General features: G+C 53.5%; 6 protein-coding genes across 6 annotated transcripts; 3 read left to right on the forward strand and 3 right to left on the reverse strand.

Annotated features, from left to right (window-relative positions):
• Window positions 1–269: 269 nt before the first annotated feature.
• Window positions 270–3,494, forward strand: PG998_001259 (uncharacterized protein; the record flags this gene model as incomplete). The annotated part of the gene is made up of 3 exons (XM_066868077.1): window positions 270–407; window positions 471–790; window positions 848–3,494. 3 exons carry the CDS (start codon window positions 270–272, stop codon window positions 3,492–3,494), a joined length of 3,105 nt encoding a protein of 1,034 aa, XP_066736492.1.
• Window positions 3,495–4,972: 1,478 nt separating this feature from the next.
• Window positions 4,973–6,748, reverse strand: PG998_001260 (uncharacterized protein; the record flags this gene model as incomplete). The annotated part of the gene is made up of 2 exons (XM_066868078.1): window positions 4,973–6,026; window positions 6,081–6,748. The coding sequence occupies 2 exons, from the start codon at window positions 6,746–6,748 to the stop codon at window positions 4,973–4,975; spliced, it is 1,722 nt and encodes a 573-aa protein (XP_066736493.1).
• Window positions 6,749–14,689: 7,941 nt separating this feature from the next.
• Window positions 14,690–16,077, reverse strand: PG998_001261 (tRNA methyltransferase trm5; the record flags this gene model as incomplete). Its single annotated transcript, XM_066868079.1, has 2 exons — window positions 14,690–15,049; window positions 15,109–16,077. The coding sequence occupies 2 exons, from the start codon at window positions 16,075–16,077 to the stop codon at window positions 14,690–14,692; spliced, it is 1,329 nt and encodes a 442-aa protein (XP_066736494.1).
• Window positions 16,078–16,684: 607 nt separating this feature from the next.
• PG998_001262 (uncharacterized protein) lies at window positions 16,685–17,708 on the forward strand (the record flags this gene model as incomplete). Its single annotated transcript, XM_066868080.1, has 2 exons — window positions 16,685–16,849; window positions 16,965–17,708. The coding sequence occupies 2 exons, from the start codon at window positions 16,685–16,687 to the stop codon at window positions 17,706–17,708; spliced, it is 909 nt and encodes a 302-aa protein (XP_066736495.1).
• A 633-nt stretch (window positions 17,709–18,341) lies between these two features.
• On the reverse strand, window positions 18,342–19,298 carry PG998_001263 (uncharacterized protein; the record flags this gene model as incomplete). The annotated part of the gene is made up of 1 exon (XM_066868081.1): window positions 18,342–19,298. The coding sequence occupies one exon, from the start codon at window positions 19,296–19,298 to the stop codon at window positions 18,342–18,344; it is 957 nt and encodes a 318-aa protein (XP_066736496.1).
• A 951-nt stretch (window positions 19,299–20,249) lies between these two features.
• PG998_001264 (exocyst complex component sec10) lies at window positions 20,250–22,870 on the forward strand (the record flags this gene model as incomplete). Its single annotated transcript, XM_066868082.1, has 3 exons — window positions 20,250–20,448; window positions 20,516–21,813; window positions 21,860–22,870. The coding sequence occupies 3 exons, from the start codon at window positions 20,250–20,252 to the stop codon at window positions 22,868–22,870; spliced, it is 2,508 nt and encodes an 835-aa protein (XP_066736497.1).
• Between the last annotated feature and the right edge of the window lie 559 nt (window positions 22,871–23,429).

Raw genomic sequence — 23,429 nt, forward strand, 5'->3', positions numbered from 1 at the left:
CTTGGCGTGTTGATTTGCCTTCCATTGCAGATATTGTCTTTATCCCGATTTCGGATCATTGTGGTAGGAATCGATCGATTGCCTGGGGGATGTTGGTGATGGACTGACTCTCTGTTCTGTAAGTCCAATTGGCCAATCATAGGCTGGTGGGGTTCTGTCCGGGCACGTGACACCCTTGCCTCATTAACTGAAGAAATCTTCCCGTCTTTGTTCAATGTCATGCAACCAGCGCCGTGTACACATCGCGCATCGCAAATCGGAAGGAAATCATGTTACGGGCATCGGGCCGGTCCTACGTATGCTGGCAATGTACCTCCCAGAGGCTGGTTTCCAGTGCTGCATATGCTAGATTAGACGCGGCGAACAAGTCACACCGAGCCTCTTGGGGCCAGCCATGGAATTCCAGGGTAAGGGAAGCTTCCGGGAATGGTACCATCACTGCCCGGCAATCAAACTGATTAATCTAATAGGGACTTGCTACGGTACAGCACCCTCGCAATCAGAATGACGGGAGTAGGCCTCAGGTTTCGGCCTATCGGGCCAAGAAATCAAAGGATCAGATCCCGATCCGACAGAGTCTACGGCAGTGGGAGAAGGACAACCCTGACGAAACCCAAGCAATGCTGGCAGACCACGCCCCGGCGGGCGAGATATCCAACAGCTTCACGCGCCCACAGAACGTGACCATGGCCCAATTCGACGCCAACTCTCCCTTATTCCAAGGAGATGAGCTTTCTGAGCTTCGGTCTGACGACACAATGCTGTCACCTGGCGACATGGTTGAACTTGGGTATGGCAATTTCCCGAAACCCCTCACTGCACTTGCACTGGCTAATACATGATGCAGCTCGGATGGCTCCCGGCGCCCCATGCTTGCCGTGTGTCTAGGCCGCATAGGGGGCTACGAAAACTACTACACCAGCAGTGGCAAATGGTTTTCTGGAATCGGAGTGAACCCATTGTTTGTTGTTCCCAAGTTTGCGGAACTTAGCGAGCTCGAACCCATCATCGCAGAGCTTCCCTCGGCAGATATACCTATGGAGGCGCTCAATGCCCTGCAGGATCTGGGCCATGGACCGTCGCGGACCGCCGGTGCTCCCCTCCTTCGCAAGATGCTCGACTTCTCGCAAGATGCCGAGGCCATCTATCAGGAGAATGCTGCGACCCTAGATTCTTCCAGTGGCTTCATTGGGGACCCCGTGAAACATCGCTACCTCGATCTCCACGAGATTGCCGCGCTTCTTCTGCCTTCTACTTCCCAGACGGACGGCAAGTTTAGCTCGACCGCGTTATACGCAGTACACAGAGCTATCATGCAGGACGATATGTTCTTCCGGCCGCTCAAACAGACCGGCCACCGGCGGTCTTATTTGTTTGAAGTGAGCCCGCAGTCCGAGGTGGGCATCATACAGAGAGTCGGAGTTCTGGTGAGAGACTACATGGAGACACCGCCCGATAAACGTAAGGGGACGAGGCCATCCGAGGCCGGGACACTGCTGGGTTTTATCAAAACCGCACGCTGCGCTGTAGACGCAAGCCGGTCACATCGAGAGGTCTCAGCCCATGGGTTGATTGGCCCCTCCAAATACCTAGACAAGCCGTCGCGACCCTTACCCGAGTGGACAGCAACCGACGTTGAGGTGTTAAAATTCATAGAGCTGTGGGCTAGCTACCAGAAATTTCCCCCATACTCTCGCCTGCAGTGCTTAGGATCAGCTATCATCCGCGCTGTTGAGAGGTACGATGACCAGGGCTTCACCCCCACTGCTGGATGGACCTTTCTGCAAGAGGTTGGCTGGATACCTCCGTGGGAGATCCAGTCACGATATGGCATTCGCTTTCCGGGTGTCGAGGTGCGTCGCGGTTCGGGGTTTATTCGCCCCAAGTTGAGCGCTGTAGACATGCAAGTGATGCCGGATGTCTTCGAGGGGCGTCGGAAGCACTGGAGTCATCTGACTACATACTGCATTGACGCCGATTCTACCACAGAGATCGACGATGGGGTATCTGTAGAGAAAACGCCGGACCCCGATCAGTTTTGGATCCACGTGCATGTGGCGGATCCTGCATCCTGCATCCAGGCCGGTTCGCGGGTGGCCAAATACGCAGAGCTCATTCCCGAGACCATCTATCTCCAAGGGCATTACTCGCGCATGTTACCCGATCGCGTTGGTGTTGACAAGTTTTCCTTAGACAAGGGCAGACCTTGTCTCACGATCAGCGCTTTGGTCAACACTTCAGGAGACGTGCTGAGCCGCAAAATCACACCCGGAAAACTCGGCAGCGTGGTCTTCATCACCCCTGAAGCGGTCAACATTGCACTTGGTGAGACCCGAAAGGACCCTCAATGGTCCTCCGAAGAGCTTGTCATTGGGCTTTGGCCAAAACAAGTTGTCCCTGCGAGGCCTATGACCCAGCCTTTCCAACTCAGCGAGAAACAGAAGGACGACCTGACTGTTTTGTCCAAACTTGGTAAAGCAATCCAGGAGAAACGTCTGGAGAGAGGTGCCACCCCGTTCTACCAGCCTCGCGCGGAGCCTCATGTTTACCTTGAGCCCACCGCGATGGAGTCATCAGAGAACGGGTTCCTCAGTGTGACGGGCGATCCTGCAATCACGGTGGGGTTTTCTCAGAACCAAGGCACAGACCTTGTTGAGAACTCGATGCGATTGGCAGGTGAAGTATCAGCGCAGTGGTGCAACGAGCGAGGCATCCCGATTCTCTATCGTTCGCAGCCCCACGCCACGCAAAACTCGGCGCTCATCCATCGGTATACACGCGAGGTCTTCTACCCCCTTTTGGAAGCCGGGGTGCGGCCCCAGGACAGCCAATGGAGGCACCTCCGCGCGCTTCTAGGCGGCGACGAAATCAGCACGACCCCGGGCCCCCATTTCACCATGGGCGTCGACATGTACACCAAGGCCACGTCGCCACTCCGCCGCTACTCGGACCTCATCGTGCACTGGCAAATCGAAGCTGCTATTCTCGAAGAGATGAAGAGGGGCGAGAGCCTGGTGGGCAACACAGACGAGTCTTTTCTCCCTTTTAACCGCGAGCAGCTGGACCGCATGCTGCCCATGCTGCGGGTGCGGGAGAAGCAGATCCGGGCCCTCAACAACGGCACGGGAGCGGACCAGTGGGTCCTGCAGGCCATCGTGCGCGCCTGGAAGTTCGGCGAGGCGCCGCTCCCCGAGACGTTCAAGTTCACTGTGGCCCACGTCGCCGGGCGCCGCAACGTCATCGGCCGGCTCGACTGGCTTAACCGCCCGGCCATGCTGCGGCCCGACGCCATGAACGGCGTGGCAAAGATGGCCGACGTGCGGCTGGGTGACGTATTCGAGGTCAAGCTCAAGGACGTCAATGTCCCCGCCAACCAGATCCTGGTCGAGGTGGTGGAGCGGCTTGAAAGGGCGGGGGGTAATGATGCTGCGGTTGCGGCCGAGGAGCAGCGACCAGCAGCAGGCTCTTCCGAACCGGACACTCTGAATGCATAGGGCGCACGAGAAGATGTGACGTGGACCTACCAACTGCATATCATGATCCCCACTTCGCCGGGTTTCTCTTATTGTCATTGCCGTATGTAACATAGGACGCGCGGGAGCTTCGATAAGCTGTTCAAGAGCAGCCCAGGTTCTCCCACTGGCGTGTCACGAGAAAGATTGGTGGACACGATGAAAACATGTCAAGTACATACATAGTATCATTAAGCCAAGTAATTGTACGATACAGATAGGCTTGTATATTCTCAAGATTGGAACCGATGGCAAGGAACATAACAAGAATAGCATCACCTGAACCGAGATGTCACGCTGTACTGGCAGAAAGAGGAAGAGAGAGAACCCGAAACAACCCCAGACTTCCCCGAGGTTTTCCGTGAAATGCCTTTCCCCACTCGGGCCATCGCTTGACCCCCTGTACAAGACGTCCCTTGGAGACAAGAACCCTGAAGATCTTCTGTCTTATGCTTGACCAGTCACCTGCTGCGTGCATGGTACATACATACAACCATAGGGGGAAACATCCATTCCGTTAGGACACCATTTGTACCGAGCTATTGTATTGCAGTCATGGCCAGCCATCACCAGATAAGCACGAGTCTGATAGATGTGAACTTGACAGCACCGAGATTCACCGGCGCGTCCCCAATGTCTATCTGTGCTTATGTAACTATCATAAAATAGGAAGTGAGGCCAACATGACAAACTGTACATACATGCATACGCTGTCGGGTTCCTCGGCATGACATGACATGGCCAGATTCACTCTCATGAATGGCCAGACCTGCCCCCTTTCGACCCCGACGTCATGCGTGTATCGCTTTTTCTCAAGGATTGGAACGCCAGAAACCTGTCACGGCTCCGCGTCGACCAAGCCGATAAAACCCCAGATCCTCCTCGGCTGGGCCGCAAGGAGTAGCCGAGGCTGGCCCTTCCCGGTTCTAGCGCATCTTTTGCATCGTCCATTGTCCGGGCAAATGCTTCATATCTTTCAATATGGACTGATGCCGCAATGTGGGTATTTCCCGTGAGACCTTCCGAAACCGCTTTTCTTTTGCCATGTATTGGTTCCCTTGACCCCAATTAACATGATAAACGCCATTGACAACCAACGGATAGTGTGGCCCGTGTATGCCGTTGCCCATCCTATCCCATCCCATCCCTTGCCTCCGACCGAAATCTTGCCCCCTGTAATAATTCCTCACAATCAAACACCAGCATAATAACAACAAGGCCTATCCGCCCAAACGCCAGTGGCAATGCGTTTTAAAAGCAAAATGATCAACGTGATGGCAGGTGCCTTCCGCTCAGGGGCAGACAGCCTTGACATCAGTCTAGACCCATAGCTCCTGTTTTTGGGCCCATGGGGTTTGGCGTGCTACCCGTCCCTGAAACCAGCTGTCCAAGTAAAGCTGCCGCGTAAGTTATTCCCTTATCTGAGGGAAATAAATGCTAGAGAACAGTATGCATCAGAATCACCTCTTCCACCCGACGTTCCAAATGACGTGAGCAATGTCTCGGGCGGTGTTGACAGTGTCAATTACACGCCCGATTATGCCTTCGTTTCCTTGGCTGTCGCCCTCCTCATATGGCATCAACATACCGGACTCGGTGCGGCGCATACCGGCGGGCGCGGCTGCGAAATTATTTGCAGACGCAGATCTTTGCAAACCAGGGCCCCGGGACTGGGCTAGGTGATCGATTGGACTAGAGACTGGTGTATCAGTTCCCTCATCGTCGTCTTCTTCGTCATCGTCACTGCCCCCGACAAAGAATCTGCCCGAAGACTTCGAAGGTCGCAGAGTCTCCTGTGACGCTGACGGAGACAACATGGGGCTCCGAAGTGGGCTCGAACTGTGACGCATGGCCGAATCTTGCGGGACGTCGAATTCATCCTTCGACTTGAGTGTTGTGGAGGGAAGCATCGCAATGGTTTTACTCTCGTTGGCCGCTGGCACATTGGCTTGCTTGCGCACCTTCAGAGGTTTTCGTTTCGATGCAGTCGACTTCATCATGATTCCGCCGTCGTCGGAATCACTATCGTCGCCGTAGTTCCACTGGCCAGGGTCTGCATCCTCCTCCTCCTCCTCATCGCCTCTTACCTCGACAGCGATGCATTGCTTGACCTGCTCATCAAAGTGGATATGTTTGCGTTCAGCTGATGGTGATATAGCCCCCGAGGAGTTGGTCGACGGGATTAAGCTGGTATTCAAGCGGCTAAGTCTTCGCGAGGCGAACGGGAAAGTAGCAAAATCCGTCGCCGCACGTTGAAGAATCGGCCTGGATACTCGACCAGGACCATCCTGTTGAGCTTGCACCGCGGCTGTCGCCTGCTTCAACAGAGAGGACGAAGATATCGACTTCTGTAGCATAACTTCAGACATGCTCCGCTTCTTCAAGATGGGCTTCTTGATGAAAGAATCGCATCTTGATAGCGAATTGCTACCATGCTCCGCATCCATCGAGAACAGTTTGATTTGCCGCGTTTGGAGAGGTCCATATAGCCACGTCACATCGCAATCCTTTAGCCTGTGCGGAGATTAGAGCTTTGACTCCAAGAGAAGTTTATTTCGCGCCACTTACCAGTTGAGAGTCTCGGGAGATATGGTCTTCAGACAGTACTTGGACTTCATCCATGTCCTCCACGAGGCGTTCTCGAGACGCGAGGCGTTGCTGTACTCTCCCCGTTTAGACACAATGTAGCGCCATGAGGACCAAATGTCTTCTTCCCTCCAGTTGTGCGACAAATAGTCCACGTGTTGAGTAGGATGATGTGTGACAAAGGTATCGTCCTCGGCGTGATCAGTTAATTCGGGGGAGTCTGGGCGTGACGGTGTAGTCGGCGTCCCATGGTCGACGGGCGAGACCGGGTATGAGTCTCCGGTCCGCGGGCTCGCCGGAGCCTCGAGGTCTTCAAGCTGAGCAAAAAACGGACTGTCGTCGTAGGTCGGTAACAAAACGTCGTCGTCTTCGCAATGGCCGTCCAAAGAAAGACTGGTGGCCGGGGTGGACGAGTAAGAAGGGTTGACTGAGTCGGCGTGGACGGTGTCGGGCGAGGAAGGCGCTGACGAGGGATCGGAGTCTGATATTATGTGGTAAGATTGGTGGTAAGTGTCCGCAATGCGAGATGCAGAGGCCGAGGTGTGGAAATGCTGCGAGTGCTTGCCCATGAACTTTGTCTGCGATTGTGAGCGTCTGAGGGCGGACGACGAGAAGAGACCGTTGTCTTCGGAGGATAGCACGACGGCCATTGTGTCTACCGGGGCGGTGGTGGTTGGGGAAGTAGAAGATGAGTGGGTAATCGAACGAGTGTCTCCAAGGTCTTGAGTAGACTGCCAAACCAAGCCCTCCTACACAACTGTGCCCGTCAAAGACCAGGACGCTGTCGTCATGAGTACTGGCTCTATAGGGATCTGTTGCTCTTCTCGGTCTCTTTCTCACCCTCTCAAGATGGACTCATAGCCACTTTCTGTGCGTCAAGTGCTGGTGTGATCTAATGTGAAGTAGTAGGCCTGGTGTGGATGTTGACCCGTTGCAACGAGGTGTAGGCGCCTAGAAAGTATGGCGAGGATAGCAGGGTGGGTTCGTGATTGAACCAGCGTTTGCAGACCAAAATCGAGATATCAAACGAAAGTCAAGGGGACCCAAGAAATGCCGGAACCCATGAGGTAGACGAAATGGATACTGGTGGTCAAAAGGGCCGATATATACATGGAAAAGGATGACAATGGCGGCCGGTCGGATGCGGAAGGAGAGCAGATCAAGCAAGATAGGAAGCGTTCTCTGGCTTGTTTCCGCCCGGTGGAGGAAGTGGTCGTCGTGATATGTATGCAAGAGCACGGAAACCAAGGTGTGGGAAACGCAAGTTGAGGCGAGGCAGCAAATGTCGAAGGGAAGGGGTATGAGTGGATGATGGCATGGGATGGGTGGGTGGATGGATGGATGGATGGATGGATCAATGGAGAGAGACAGATCGAATGGGTTGGCCGATGGGAAAAGTAACAAGTTGTAGTCTGCCGTGTAGGTAGTGTAGGTAGTGTAGGTAGTGCATGTAGTGTACGGTATGGCCTTCTCTCCTCTGGGGGCCCCCTCTGGGCCTCTGGGCTTCTGGCTAGACCAACAGCAAAAATTACCGGGAGATCGGAAGGTATTGCAAATGGACAAGGATCGGTTTTTCTCGAGATGCGGAGGGGGGTTTCGACGAGGGCTAGGGGACCCATCCGAGAGTGGCATGCTAGCCCGATAGGCGCTGGCTTGCTCTGTATACTTCCAGCGCCGTACTGGATTGATTGGATTTAGCTAGACAAAAACCGACCCGAGTCTCGACATTGGATGCGCAGGTATCTTGGTATGCAAGTAAGTGCGCGCAGCTATGTACTGTAGCGAAGTACCCTACCACTATGCGTACGCGCATGCAGAACGTTGAACGCTACCTGCCTGCTGCCCATTTCCCCTCTTTCCAAGTAACTTTCGACATGCATGGACGCAGATGTGCATACATATACATACATATAAGTCAAGGGTGGAGAGGGCAATAGGATGTATTCCGATTTCTCCATGCCCTGCCAGCCATTCATCTGCCCCATATGGGAGAGGCGTTTTCTCTGACTGCACCACGCCCAGGCCCGGTCTAGGTTTGCTCGACTTCATGGTTTGATGCAGCATTCAACGTTTAAAAGACGGGCTGCTAGAGGAGCGAGGAGGAGGAGGAGTACTGGAGGAGGGGGGAAAGGTTGTACTCTCTGAAATGCGCGCACGCCACTGGACAGACGAGAAGGATGGAAGCCCAGTGGAAACGTGGATGGAGCTACTGCAGTCAAGGCGACAACAATAGCTGGAAGATCACTTTGTACATGTCAAGGCGACTGGCTTCCTTGGCGCTCTACCCACTCGCTCCTCGCTCAATTCACTAGCATGCATGCCATGTAGGTATGTACTGCAAGTATCGATCTCCTGTCTATCTCCTGTCTATCTATGGAGCCCTTTGGCCAAATCTTCCTGCCCTCTTTCTCGCTCATCTGCCGGGTGCATGGCACATGCATGCCCATACCTAGAAACTTGGCTTGAGTGGTAATAGACAACAAAAAAAACCGAAAACAAAAAAAGTCGGAGAGGGAATTAATGGCGTCCAAAGCAGGCATTGATCAAGATGGTCCGAGACAACGCCTAGCTGCGCAGTCCAGTCATTTGCCAACCAAATCGTGTGATGCTGTAATCTCCAGGTGGGGAAAGCAAGCGAGACAGCGTGGGGAGGAGTTGGGATCCCCCCCGTAAGCCTAAGACCTGGGGAAAAAACTCAACTTACGAGTCTCTCTGTAACGGTGCGAAGTGTCTACATACTAACACCACCATTGGCACTCGCCCAAGGGCAACATGATCAAGCAAACAACGACACCTTGGCGGGGACTGGAACTCGATGGTAAACACCATGCCATCCACGTCCATGACACGATGCTTGTGGGCTATTCATTCTTCCAATTTACATGTACGTGTGTATGGTATGTATACGTGTGTTTATATGTCGCAGGGATTGTCGCATTCTTGGTTCTAGGCCGTACGCACCCTGGCATCCTGGGTGAAATCGGGTCGAGAAGGGCAGAAGAATGGGGACAGGGGTAGAAAAGTTTGCCGTAAAGCCTCCTCCTCCACCACTCACACGTCTAAATCCCGTTCTGCTCGTCCATCCAATACGGGAAGAAAAAGGTCGAGACTCGTGGCCACCCACCTTTTTTTCACTTGGCTAACGCCTCGTCCACCGTCAATCCACCGTCCTGGGCCGCCCAGCACCCAGGTGTGCCACCCACCACCCACCACCCACCACCCACCTTGACGGCTCGCCTCTGTTTGGCCTGCAGAGTTGCACCGTCGCCTTCTAACTGGTTTCTGTTTTCTTTCCGGCTCGATCTCTCTTGGGCGGACAAGCCGAGCAGAGAGAATGCCCATATTTAATGCATCCGTTCGTTGCCTCTCCGTTCCTCTCTTTCCGTAACAGTGAGTGGGCGAGGAGGAAGCCCATAACCAGCTCAGCTACTCAGGTGGTTGGCAACGCAGTCTGCGTGTTTTGCTTTACGGTACACAGTCCATCGAGTCCCCCCACCTCTGCCGTTATCCTTCAAGCCGCCCGGCTTGGTGCTGAACGGCCTGAGGGGAAGGTTCTGTGCAGTCCCCAGCACGGCAGACTTCATCGACCTGTCAATTTGAGATCATAATAGAGTCTTTTCGTTGTATGAGCTGTTCTGCTACGCTTACACAGTGGCCATCGACATCAATATCCCTTGATAAACTCTCGCCCTTCAAGGTTTTCGGCGAAGACAAATGTCAAGGCCCGGTTGAAACATGCACCGAAACCCACTGACAGTCACATTTGATCTCGAGTAATTTGTTACTGGAGGACGCTCCCTCTGAAGGGGGATCAGGCCGAATGTGTAAGCCACGTGAGTAAGCCTAGACACGCTAAAGAGACAGGACAGTAACAGGAGCAGATTCGCTGCGGGTTGAAGACAATCCAACTCTCGATGCGCCACTTTTCCAACTTCGCAGTCTCCATAGGCGGCGCCTCTAGCCAGTTCACATGGCACTTATCGTGAGTGACCAAATCGAGGTTGTATGCACCGCCTCTCCCAAAGACGTCTCGAGACTCGGGACTTCTAAGGGTGTTCGTCAGGTATACGTAATTGTTTCCAGCGGCTGTTCAGAGGAAAGTCAATCTTCCAAGTGGGCAAACCCCAAAAGGTTGTCACAGACTGTAGCACTCACTACCTCACTGTCTATTGGGTATTCTGGCGCGTATCTACAAGCGAGAACCACCGAGAGACTAAGGCACGTGTGTATGTGTGTCTTCTACTCCAGGACAACAGACCCCAAGTGTGTTCGTCTCTAGGTTGTGCTATAGGGGCCTCACATGGCACCAATCGAAATGGGCTACTGTCTCTCTGGCCGTATATCCGTCTGTCTGTTTGTCTGTCTGCGGCCGCCCTCAGAGAAATGCCGGGGTCGCCAGTGACGTTCCCAGGTTGTTGCCTTCTTGATTTGTTCGTGAATCGTGCCGGATGGAAAGTATCCCCAAGGAGCCGCATTGAGTACGTGCATTCGTTGGAATCTGCATTGGTACAAGTATCCGTCCCGACTCTCCCCGGGCGCATTGCAGCGACGAGAAGACAGAAAAAGGAGTCTGGGAATACCCTTTGAGCTAAAAACACCCAGCCCCCAGCCGAGGCTCTCTGCTTATCTTGTGCTTGGGATGGCATATCTAAGCAAGCACTTCATTGACCTGACGACGAAGTGCCAGCAATTCACAGTTTCAGTTGCGAACGAACGCACAGCTTGACACGGAAGGTCATGCTGGTAGTGTTGGGCTTGTTGGAGATAAGCTGCTTCCTGTCGAGCGCGATAGGCCGCCCACCTTCGAGACGCAATCATAGCATACTCCTGGGATCGCAGATGGTGAACTTTGCCCACGCTTTAGGCAATACCCTAAGAGTGACACTTACCATCATCTCCCCAACTCTACCTACCTCATAAGCGCCACCGCCGATAAGAGCCTCAAGCTGGACTTCATATTGTGCATCACCACGTCGTATGTTTCGGATCATTAGACTTTCTCCTTATCTACTGCTACGATGGGAATATCGACTATGCAATTTCCACATATGTGCATACGAGTCGGGTCCCAGGGTCGTGGGGGCAAGGTTGCCGCTGCGATGCGAAATGCCGATGCTGTGCAACACCCGGCACGTAAGCCCCAGCAATTCAACAGTGTTGACATGGACGGTGTGTTGACTCAAATCTCCAATCACCCCATATCCACACATGACCTGAGTAGAACAGCGCCTCAAGCAGTCAAGGCATGCCGGCTTGCCAAACTACAAACTGCCCACAAACCGAGACACATGCGGCGGTCACGCACAACGTCTGTCCGACTCGAGCCTGATGGGGACATGACCAGACGTGCTGAAACCCGATTAAGCAACCGGAAGTTTATCCGACCTAGTCGGAACTCTTCGGGGGTGAGTTGTGAACTGCGTGGTATCTGAACACCATCGGATTTAGAGTTACAGCATCCAAGCGGGCAGCGTATCCTGTTGCTTTGATTGTGGCACTTTGGTTACACTGACTTTGTAATCTGTAGAAATTCTGTATCAGATACGGGTTGCGCATGCCCCGTTGAGTACCTGCCTATAGCCTCTATCTTCCATGCCGTTGAGGCTAAACCGCCTAGAAGGGTTTCGTCGATTGATGCTACATATCAGCCAGCCGGGGGAGCCCTGACGCGTCTCGTTGACTAAACAAGACGCTACCCCGGCACGGTATCGCTGTTATTATATCTCGATGGCAATCCGCCATGTTTACTTATCACTTGGCCGTGGGGAGGTGCTAAGGAGTTAGTGAACGATGGGTTGATGGCCGGAGAGAGCTTAGACCCTGATCGACAACAAAGCCCCGGCTGCCCGGCTTCCCCGCCGAGGCGTTGGGCAACGCCAGCCAGGGTCCCGGACACAATCGGCTGTCTGGTGCCGCCTGTCGACGTACTGGTGCTGTTCTATCTGCAAATGGGAATTGTTGTCTTTCGCTGTTGATTGAGGGTCATGGACAGACCATAGCCGACGCGGTAGTAAACAATGACGTTGACTGTCTACTCGACAACCTTGTCCCACCTCGATTCTGGCCTGGGCACCAGGGACTGACAATCGGATTGGTAACCAGTCCGCCCACCCCGTAGAGGAAGGCCGGCTGTTAGACCTCGGACTAGGTTGATGAACTGCATGTCCATCAGAAGAGATGTCCTAACATTGATCTGTGAACCAGCCTTGGAAGAGGCGTGCTGATGCACATCTGCGGAGAAGTAAAAGGAAAAAGAGCCACCAGGAGGCCGGGAATAGCTCCGCAAACTCTTGCTGCCGTTTTGCCGGTTATCACAGAAGTGAATACGAGTGCTACGGCATGCACCCACTGGGGGTCCGTCGGAGCCCACTGATGGATGATGTGACAGGGCTCACGGCGGCCCTCCATCCTCCTCCTAGCTACGGTCTGACATGGCACGCACATGCTGCTTTATTTATTGATGCACCCTCTCTACCTACTCTCCCGCGGTTTCGGTCGCGCTGTCTGCATTGCGTTGGCGACGACAGACATTGATCCGATCGGAAACCAGGGGACCCGACCCCACCACTCGGAGCAATGTCATGAAGGATGAAGGGGGGGAGCGGCGTCGATCTGACCGGTTGGGTACATACTTCGTTCCTCAAGCAAATACATATACACCGGTCTAGACTTCACGCTCCACACTCCACGGCTCGCACTCGAACTAGAGGGGGGACGCCAGGGTTTCGCGGCGCTACTTCGCGAATTATAGAATGCTCCTTTCCCTCTCTTTTTTGGCTCGTCAATCGACAGCCGCTGCGACGTTGGGCGTTGAAAGGCATACTCGATCTGGAAATCCGCGATAGGATACTGCCCCTTGCCCCGCGTCGCTTCGGCTGTCATGGTTTAATCGACATTGCGTCGCTGCAAGCCACCAGCCCATACATGCTGATATAGAGTCGCACTTGTCACGCATTCGGATATCAATTCAAATCATCGTTGGTCGGGAGCACCTTGGTGGCCGCCAGTCGCAGCCAGATGTGTAGCGATTATGTCAACGGTGTCAAGCAACATAGTAATTGGCGAACGGCAATGCCATAGCCCGCACGACGATAACAAGGGTTCGGTCATGGAGATCTCATCATATCTACGTCTTGGGTCTTCGTATCTAATGCACGCCAGGTTGGCTTTGTCGCGAATCAACATGTTGCTGGGCGATTGCCCTTATCAATCGCTACCGAAGTCCTGGCGAATCAATACTCGCTGAAATATTAAATAGGTGCACATGCATTCTGGTCGACTCCCTGCCGGACTTAAACCGGGCATGGGTATCTTGCCTGCATATATGAGGTCCACACCCTCTTTGCTGCAAATGCAAGCCGAGTACTACGCTGTCACTTCACTCTAGCGGTTGTGTGTGTGTGTGTGTGTGTGTGTGTGTGTGTGCAGAGGTGACCGGGGCACACCGACTGTTAGCTGTACTATAATAGGAAAGATGCCTTCAGGGCCTCTTCTCTTCGTCCGTCATGTACATGGCTTCGAGGCTGGAGGTCTCACGACATTTTCCACATGGCGTTTCGAGTAGTTGGTGCGGTATAGGACCCCCGCTTTGTGAGGCTGCAGCACAGGTAGGGAGAGACCGAATGACGCCAAAGCGCCAGGGACATCGGAGCACATGCCGTCCCCTGTTTGATAAGGGCTCCTCATCCCTTCATCCTTCATAGTCGGGCACCTTGGAGAAAGCTGTGGCCAATATAGCAGGTCAGTCAACATATTGCGGAGTCACAGTTACCGATTCTGCTATAAGGCGTGTCGGGCGGTTTGGACCACCGATGCGTCGTATTCCCAGCTACTCGTTCGAACATATGAAGACACGATGAGATAGCTACGTCCAGGAATCCATCGCCTTGCTCTATTCACCTACAGTGTTTTTTGCTAAGAGCCGACCAGGCCCTGCAGGACTGTTACAAGTCCTGCATAATACATATATATCAAATGAGCAGGGCTAGCGGTGGGTGTGTTGGGTGTTGTCAACAGCATTGTCGAACGAGCGTCAGGATCTCATCTGCGTCTCCATGTCCTCCCTTAGCTGGCTAGGCCAGAAAGACAGGACCGACTATCTGAGCTCACCCAAAGCCTTGCAACGTCATATGCGCACCAAAACAGCCAATGCAGACAGGGTGGCATTCCGGGCTTTATGCGCGGCATCCTGGCATACATGTGGTATGGATGGTAATGGTTATGCATATTATGCTGCACCTGAATACAGCAACACGGCCGACAGAACCTCGGCCTCACCTGAACATGATCCTGACTAGGTAAGCTGTATAACCAACTTCCTGCATGGTCAGAACACAATCGATCATACATTCTGGTCGCTAGTTGCTTATCATGTTGCAGCGAACCAGACTGGTCCATGTCCAGAAATGTGGCTGGCCAGCCATGTTGAGGTAGATCCATCAGCCTTCGATGGTTGCTGTATGTGCTGTTGCATTCTGGCCCGTTCATCCAGATGGCTCTCTAAGAGCGGGGTTATACAACACTAATCATAAGTAGTGAACAGCATGTGTATGGTTGTAAGCACATGTACGAGTTCGTATTGGTCTTGCTCATCATCGTGCTGCGAATGCGATCTCTCTTGGCAGCCTGAAGCTCGCACACCACATCCGTTTGGCCGGGGCAACATCTCGCACGTTGTATATGCTGACCTCGCCCTCCTTCTCAGCATCGCCGGGTACCATCTTGACACCAAGCTCATTGATCAAACGCTCGCAGATATCAAGCAGGGGTACTTCGTCGTCGCTTTTCAGTGCAAAGCAATGGACATGGATAAGCGGTAGCTTGGTCTCGGTGCTGGGCGCAAATAGCTCTTCATGCCCGGCATAGAGCCCACGGAAATGGTGAACGAATGTGTAAGCCATCGCTGGCAAGTTCATGACAAAGTGAGATATGGTAGGTGGGACTGGGATCTTCTGGGAGGTGGTTTAGCAGCCGCGGTGCCGGCAGCAGCATCTCGCAGGTGGCGAGGTACCTTGACCTGTATAAGTGCGTGATCGCCAGCCTGCGAGGCGGCATACACCGAGTCGGCCGCCTTGTGAATAAATGTGCGTCCATCCTCGTTAAAAGGCCGCACATACATACCCACCTTGTTGCGTTGTATTGCTTCTTGGAGATACCGGTAGCTCTCAGGGTTCATATCGTTGGCCCATACAAAAACACCCCTTTTGCCCGCGGGCACGGCAAAGGGACCAATCCCTGCCATGACATCGCAGACGACCTCGCCGGGCTTGAATGACCTGATGAGACGCGTGTGCTCCCCTTCCAATTTGCTGTTCCAATAAACCTTGGAATAATCGAAGTGAAATGAACAGTCGTTTTCGCGCACCTCGACGTCAAGATCGTCAGGGCCCACCAAGACTTCGTACGCGAACGTTCGGAATTCAGACTCGCTGCCCACATTATCCACCTTGTTGATCACAGTTCGGATGTGCGGGTTCTTGTCGACTATCACCTCCCCTATCAGCTTTTTGTAGGGGAGGTAGGCTTCGCGCAAGTTGAGATGCGCCACGTGACCAGCTACGTTGAAGCCGCTGGGAATCTCGTCGTGGAGCTCAGGCGGCAGCACCACCGACAGGACATCCAGGGCGCCGAAGTACTCGTAGTCTAGGTTCAGGCTGTAGGGTATTACCTCCAACTCGGACTTGTCCACTCCCTCTTTCAAGACAGCGCCCCAGGTGTCGGGGGCCGCTGGCTTGACCGCGGGGTTGAGAAGCAGGCATTTCTTCCCCTGTGCCGCAAGCGTTTGATCGGGATGCGGCGCAATTGCCGATATGCGTTCGGCAGAAAGAATCTCCTTGGATTTTTCCAGGTCTTTTCGGTATCGCGAAATTAGCTTGTTTTCGGAGACGATGGCCGCTGTCAACGGAATCGTCTTTGCGAAGAGCGATCGGTCGAGGACGCCCGAGACGGCGCGAGTGACGACCGGGCGGAACACATTCATTTCTTCCTTGGATCTTATGGCCTGTAGATTTGCTGGTTTAGCCAATGCTTTTCGACCCCGTATATAAATGGGAAGGATAAACTCACCGCCATCTCACTCGATAATCCTCAATCTATCCGAATATCTATGTATATCTTCGGTGATCCAAAATTTATTTACGACCATAGATTATTATTCGGTGGACATGCCCCTCGTTCAACCATGGGTTCTGCCCAACAAGGCTGAGGCAGCTGAAGACTTCCCCGCGGTTATTTTTTCCTTAAGGGACCCATTAAATAACCCCTGCCGCCAACGTCGACAGCTGCAAGGCTGAAAGTCAATGCCGTCATTTCTCACTACTCCGTCTTCATCCAGAATGGATATGTTACTTGCGCGTAGCTAAGCCTAACTGCCATGTTGCTTCGCGTGCGCCACTCGTATCATAGCTGAGAATACGCCAGAGTGCAATACGTCATAATGTAGCATCTCTGCCGCCTTCAGCTCTAACTGCAGAGTGAGTGTCTTGGTCAACCTGTCTGAGTATATTGTCCTCCAAGTCCAGAGGGCCCTCTCTCACAACACATCATTCTACGCTCGTATTATTTCGTTAGCTGTACGTATTCAAGAGATGTCAAGAAAGCGCACGATCGACGCCTTCTTTGGCGTTGCCTCCCCAAGGACGCCGAAGAAGCCTCGTGATGGAAAGGCTAGGCCACACGAGGCCTCCCCGGATGATGTGTACCTTGATGGCTCTAATGCGAGCAGTGAAGGGAAGAGTTTAGAAAATACTGCTGTAAGCGTGGATCGTCTTCTGTTGGACTCCTATCCGCCATGAGAATATTTGAGAAAATAAACTCATGAAAATCGACCGCGTGCAATCGCTAATCTGGTCGGCGTTTTTACCACAGGTACCACGATATGCTAAACCTGCGCCCACAAAAGTTGACATAACCCCCGAAACACCAGCGACACGCAACCCAGAACAGAAAATAAGGAGCAGCGACGAGTTCTCTACGCACCTGGCGTACCCCTTCCCAATCCCCCATCTACCCCCGGCCCTTGCGGCTGAGCTACCCTCGTGGCCTGCCAGCCTCGGACGCGCCATCAACGACCAACCCAACATAGACCTGCTGTACTTCGAACCATACGTGGCGCGGGGCCTCGGCGGCGGCGGAAACGCGCGATCGCTGTTCGAGTTCTTACGGGCGGAGTTGCCCTTCTACCGCGTCGAGTACGATATCAATCGCGGCGGGACCTCGACACACATCCGAACGCCGCGGTGGACGACCGTTTTCGGGCTGGACGACACATCGCGCTTCGGCGGCGGTGGCAATGAGAAAGTACTCGACGCCAAGACTGGCCGCGACGTGAGTACCGACAAGTTCTACTCGCGGTACAAGCCGCGCCCGATCCCCAAGTGCTTGGATGAGCTACGGCTGTCGGCGCAGCGAGCGACCGGCTGCGAATTCAACTTTTGTCTCGTCAACTACTACGCCTCGGGCGCCGACAGCATCAGCTTCCACAGCGACGACGAGCGTTTTCTGGGGCCGTTGCCCGCCATCGCGAGCTTCTCGTTGGGCGCGCGCCGAGACTTCCTCTTGAAACACAAACCCACGCCCCCTCCGCCGGGGGTGAGCACACGGAGGCCATGAAGAACGCGACATCAAAGCCCCTGAAGCTCCCCCTGGCGAGCGGTGATATGATATTGATGCGCGGGCTTACACAGGCCAACTGGCTGCATTCGATACCGAAACGTACGGGCAAGAACGCGGCCGACGGTGGGCGGATCAACATCACGTTTCGACGAGCATTGGTAAAACCCGGTACGGATAACTACTATAACTATAACGTCGGCACCGGACCGGCTTACAAGTGGGATTGCGTGAATCGGGAGATGAGGCTGTGGCGGAAGAAAGACTTGTAATGATTGCTTAACGGGTATAATATGTACGCCTTGTTGGCGTATGGCGTAATTCTCAAAGTAGGCTGCTCGCCCCACCTGCTCCAAGCCCAGTTTCTAACACGTATAACATCCCGCCAGTCGTTCGTGTTCAGGGTTCTGGTTGCCGATCGACCCCCATTGGTTGGACTTCAAAGGAATGCTTCAGACAACGGGGTGAACAGAAACCGTCTATAATGTGTGCCACTCCCCTTCCCTGCTGTGGTGTCGTCCCGACTACTCAGGCCGTAATAAGCCCGGGTATAGGCCATCCGCCGGTTAGATCTTGATCCGACCGTCTGGCGGGACGAGGAACAATGTACATCACAACTCTCCAAAGGGCCAACTACTTCCCTAGTTTAAAGGTAGCTTGTGCGTACTTTCGAAGAGCGTTCACAAAGACCTGGTACTCCACGCTCTGGTTGTCCTGCTCGCAATAGATCTCTGTCAGCCGAATTTGCCAAGGAGGATAGCCTTGCAAATCCACGTAGGGGGCGAACGATATCAACAGATCGGGCTCGGCCATGACACTACTGGTGAGCTCGTTGTCTATGACGTCCGAAGTAATGTCGGCAGCGCTGAGCTTATTCTTTTGCGCCATCACCGTCAACACTTTGGTCAGGTCGACCATGGACTCACGTCCATCCTCCTCCGATACCAGCATGATAGCAATCCCGTACTCTCCATCTTTCTTGTGCGCAGGTGCGCTGTAATACGAAGGGTGAATGATGGGCATGTTGGGCGAATGCAGGTGTAGGTCGGGTGCCTGGTATTTGCCGAACCAGTTGCGCAGCTTCGCAGAGATTTCGCGATGACTCTGTTGCATTTCATCTTTCAAAATGCCCGTCTTCTCATATACGGAGAGCATCTGGATGCCGGCAGATGCGCACCATGCTGCAATGTCCGCGACTTCGCCGATAAGCTTTTCTTTGGCATCCGCACGCTTGCCACCCTCTTCCAGGCTCAGAATCACGCTGAGATGTTTGGGCTTCCGCGAAAGGCCTTGGACGTCGCGCTGTATGTATTCGGGGGTATGATGGTGGTGATATAGAACCGACACAATGCGGAGGTAGACGGCATGGCACGCTATGCGGATGCGGATGTAGACAGAGAAAATGGCGTGGATCAAGGAGAATGAAAGCGCATAGAGCTGCTTCCGTAGGACATTCCTAACGCCCAGCCCAGACGCGGTACCTTTGCCATGTTGCTTCCTTTTGGCTGCCGCCTCACCTAGGCGAGGTGCTGAAGGGAGATAGGGCTGCGATATCCAAAATATGTGAGCTTCTGTTGTGTGACAACACATTGCCGAATATGACTAGAAAAAGGGTGAGCATGTGAAGGGAAGACCAACCTTAAGCAGCTTCTCGCGCTCTTGGGGATCCATGACCCCTGTATCTTTTGTTTGAAACGGCATGTATTGATGCTCGTTCGGAATGGAATATGCACGAGTGGCGAATGCTGTTATCAAGTGAAGTTCAATTGCAACGAAATGCCTGCGTTGGCTCTGAGAAGAGATGAAGTAAGGTAGTAAAGCAGCACACTGGGGACAGGAAATGACAAAACAAACAGTGACGAAGCTGTGTCGCTTAGCCACTACGGACAGGCTGCGAAAGGGCGAGTCAAATGAGGGTGACGAAGGGCACCGAGCAGGGAAAGTGCGTTCGGAAATGGAAATGAAGAAGGAAGCAGTTGGGTGGAACGAACTGAAGAATCTATCGGGCAAGCACGATCTCGTAACATTAATCAGATGTCACTGGCGCCTGGTCTGGTAGCTGTTCATTTCCATTTCCATTAAATCAAGAATACGTAGGACCTGTTCTGGCCTTGGACCTGACTGGGGTTGAGCCACACGAACAGCTTGCATGTGCAAGTGGGGAGCCGTAAGCTGTCGTTGTCGCATAGAGAGAGAGTGTGTGGCTGCTGCAGCACTTCTATGTACGTTATGTAGGGAGGGGAGTGTCCAGGTACCTTCTCCACCAGCAGCAGCTTAACCAGCGGCACCCCCGTTGAACCATCCCGCCTTCGACTCGAAACCCATCAATTGGCCGCCTCGGATCTCATTTACGCGTACACGTAACGACACACAAAGCCTGCTAGCCAGCCACCCACTACACACCTTGGTTCTGTTGATATTCAACCAGAGGAGCTCCATCTCCGCCAAACCCCCGAAGTGCACCCCCGGTACCGGTACCCGAACCCATGCGCCCATGCCCATGTAGTCGACCGCCTCTATTCTGAGAGTTCCTGAACCCAAATGGAGAGGAACGGCTCCGGGTCGAGGGCGCTGTTCCCTAGGGGGCCAAGCTTCACTCTTGAAGACTTCTCCAACAAGGATTTCATAGTTCGCGATTTCGTCGACAGCCTTGCCGAAGGCGCCGTTCCCATTAACCGCCGATCGGGCCCGGCTGCTCAGCAAGCATTCGACCCAAAGCCCTTGATTCGCACATTTGAAAGTATGTAAGCTCTCAGCTCTTAACCGGTTGCTTCGGCGCTGCCAATGCACTAACCATGGCGCAACAGACGCTCTGCAAGGGCTTGTCAACCTTTCCGAGGAACTACAAGAAAAAGAGTCGGATCTTCAATCGAAAGTACGGCGCGCCGAAGTACAACATGATCAGACACTTGACACCCTCGGTCTGAAGCTGGACCAGTCTATCAGGCAGTTTGAAGACCTCGATATCAGCCTCAACAATCCCAGCAATATCGATCGAGGTAGTCGTAACGACCCGAGTGGAGGAGGGAACATCGCTGTACAAATAGGAGAGAAACTGGAGGAGTTGGATAGGAAACGAAAGAGAGCCCAAGATGCCAACTTCCTTATACAATGTTGGCTTGAAGTCAGCGAAACGGGCGAGTTGACGTCTCTACAAGACATCCAACGACAGGGCGGTGCCGACAACAAGGTCAGGTGCGCCGTCATTGCGCACCAACTGATGCGTATCAGCCAGCGGCTGGATCTTGCGGCCTGGGGACAGACAAACGGCAATGGCCGTGGAGTCACCAACGGAGTCGCTGGCGCATTCAGATCAAATTACAACACGAGGGAGGTGCTGGAGAAATTCTGCGAAACCCTGGAGCAAGACCTGCTCAAGCAATTCAACAACAGCTACCGTAAACAGAACTTCGATGACATGATGGAGTGTGCCAAGGTGCTGCACGACTTCAACGGAGGCTCCAGCGTTATTGCCGTTTTCGTGAATCAGCACCAGTTCTTCATCGACCGCAACCAGCTGATCACAGAAGAAGTCACGGCGGACGGTGAAACCTTTGAACAACTTGCCGACCCAGACTCTGATCCGCCGGGGGTGGAACCCAGCCTCCAGTCGCTGATTGACGAGGTCAAAATCATCATGCAGGAGGAGTCCTTCATCATCAAGAGGGCATTCCCCTATTACGAGACGGTGTTGATCAAGTTCATCCAAAGGATCTTCCAACAATCCATCCAGCAAAGACTTGAGATGGTCTTGGAGAAGGCAGATACCATATCATCCTTGGCTTTTCTCCGTTCGTTACATTCTTCCCGGAACTATATCAGCGCGCTGGTAGAAGATCTCAAGGCACACGGTCTTACAGAGCATCCGGAACCGTGCTCTGCGCAAATATCCCAGACGCTCGACCAGCAAATGGAGGAATTATTCGTGCCATACATAGTTGGCAACTCGTACATCGAACGAGAGAAGAAGAGCTTAGAAGAGACATACAACTCTTTGCTCTTCAAGTATAACATTTACCACTCGAGGAGGAAGAAGGCGCCGACGGGTTTCATGGCATCTTTTGGCCCAGCAGGGTTCCCAACTCATGGCCTCGGCCAAAGATGCGTATTTGGAACGACTTGACTCGTCTGACTTGACGCCGACACAAAAGGCGATGATGTTGAGGGTGGCTGGAGTCCAAGAGACCGACAAGAACAAGAACGATATCGAGGTATCAGATCAGGATGGAGTTCTGAGTACTGCAAATGCCAAGCGAATGATGACATGGTTAGCCGAGAGTGTCCGACGGACCTTGGAGCTGGGCAGCCCAAGTGACACGCCCAAGGATGTAGCGACGCTTCTCAACCTTCTCATGACCAGCATGGGCCAAGTGTACGTGGAGACTGGCCTGGATGCTGCTTTGGAGAAAGCCACCGCCCAGGAGAACTCCAAGGTAGAGCCCGACCTTAGTTACATGCCTTCGATCCGCCCAGCTGTAACCATTGCCAGCATCATGTCACGCTTCATCACTACCGTTCTTATACGCCTGGCCGAGTCCAATACAACGGTGCGCCGCAGCATGGAGGCGCAAAGTAAGATGGGCATTGAGTCGATCGAGAAGAAGACGAATAACATCATGAAATCCACCATCGATGTTCTAGTCAACTGGGTCGCAAAGTCGCTTGCCTCCCAGAAGAAGGTTGACTACCTCCCCAAGGACGACAGTGTCCTGGAAACCTTGCAAACCCCGACCTGCAATGCCATTTGCAGTTTCTTATCTCGAGCCTTTACCCTTACATCACAGGCTATTGATGGTACAAACCTCGAGGTCTTCAGCAGTGAGCTAGCTCTCTCCATCCAACGCTTGCTGATCGACCATTACAAGAAGTACAAGATCAATGCAGCAGGTGGTCTTATGGTGACCAAGGATATATCCAAGTATGTGGCAACGCTTAAGGAGTGGAACCTCAACAAGGATGCCGGAGCTTCGGTCGAGCTATTGACGGAAATCGGATACCTCTTCATTATTGGGCCCGAGGCGTTGCGCGAGAGGTCGAGAAACCTAGCGACCGGCCCAAGTGGCGGCAGCAAGAAACTGGCGAAGGCCGATTTCAAGACATTTATTCAGAACCGCGAGGACTACAAGAGCGTTGGCATCCAGAGCGTGCTTTCCGGGCTCTGATGGGGGTTTACACACGCGAGCACGCCATGGGTGGATGTGCTTGGGCGTTCAGGGGTTCACATGCATTATATACCTAGTTTGGATCTTTGGGTATCCGCGGGCCTGTCTTGTTAAGTCTGGTCTTTCGTATGTAGCAGGGAGCCAAACAATGAAGCCTTGTCGTCGTAACCGTCCCGCATCGCATGATAGCGACAAGCCTGTTGGGACGAGCTTTCACAAGCCGGCATCGCTTCGCCTACCGGGTTGTCTCGTCCGAGGCCACTTCGCGATAAGGGTCTCGCACCGCTCGCACTCGGCTTTCGGTGTTGGCGCTGGCGGTCCTCGGCACGATGCGGCAGGACTAATGTAATCATTCAGCCGTTGATTGGCCGGGAGGGAGAATCCGCCGCCTTCCCCAGTGGGCAATTCTGTACTTTTCACTAGGTTTAGCCAGCTTAGTTGGTTTAGTCAGTGCTTTCGGGGGTTGCGTCTGGGCACTTTACTGCTCTGGGCAGCTCTGGACCCTCCCCTGCCTCCGGAATCCTCGTGGGGCGAAAAATAAAATGGATTGGCGGGAACC

Source organism: Apiospora kogelbergensis, assembly GCF_038363985.1.
Source record: "Apiospora kogelbergensis strain CBS 113332 chromosome Unknown utg000001l_segment0_segment0, whole genome shotgun sequence".
NCBI lineage: Eukaryota > Fungi > Ascomycota > Sordariomycetes > Amphisphaeriales > Apiosporaceae > Apiospora > Apiospora kogelbergensis.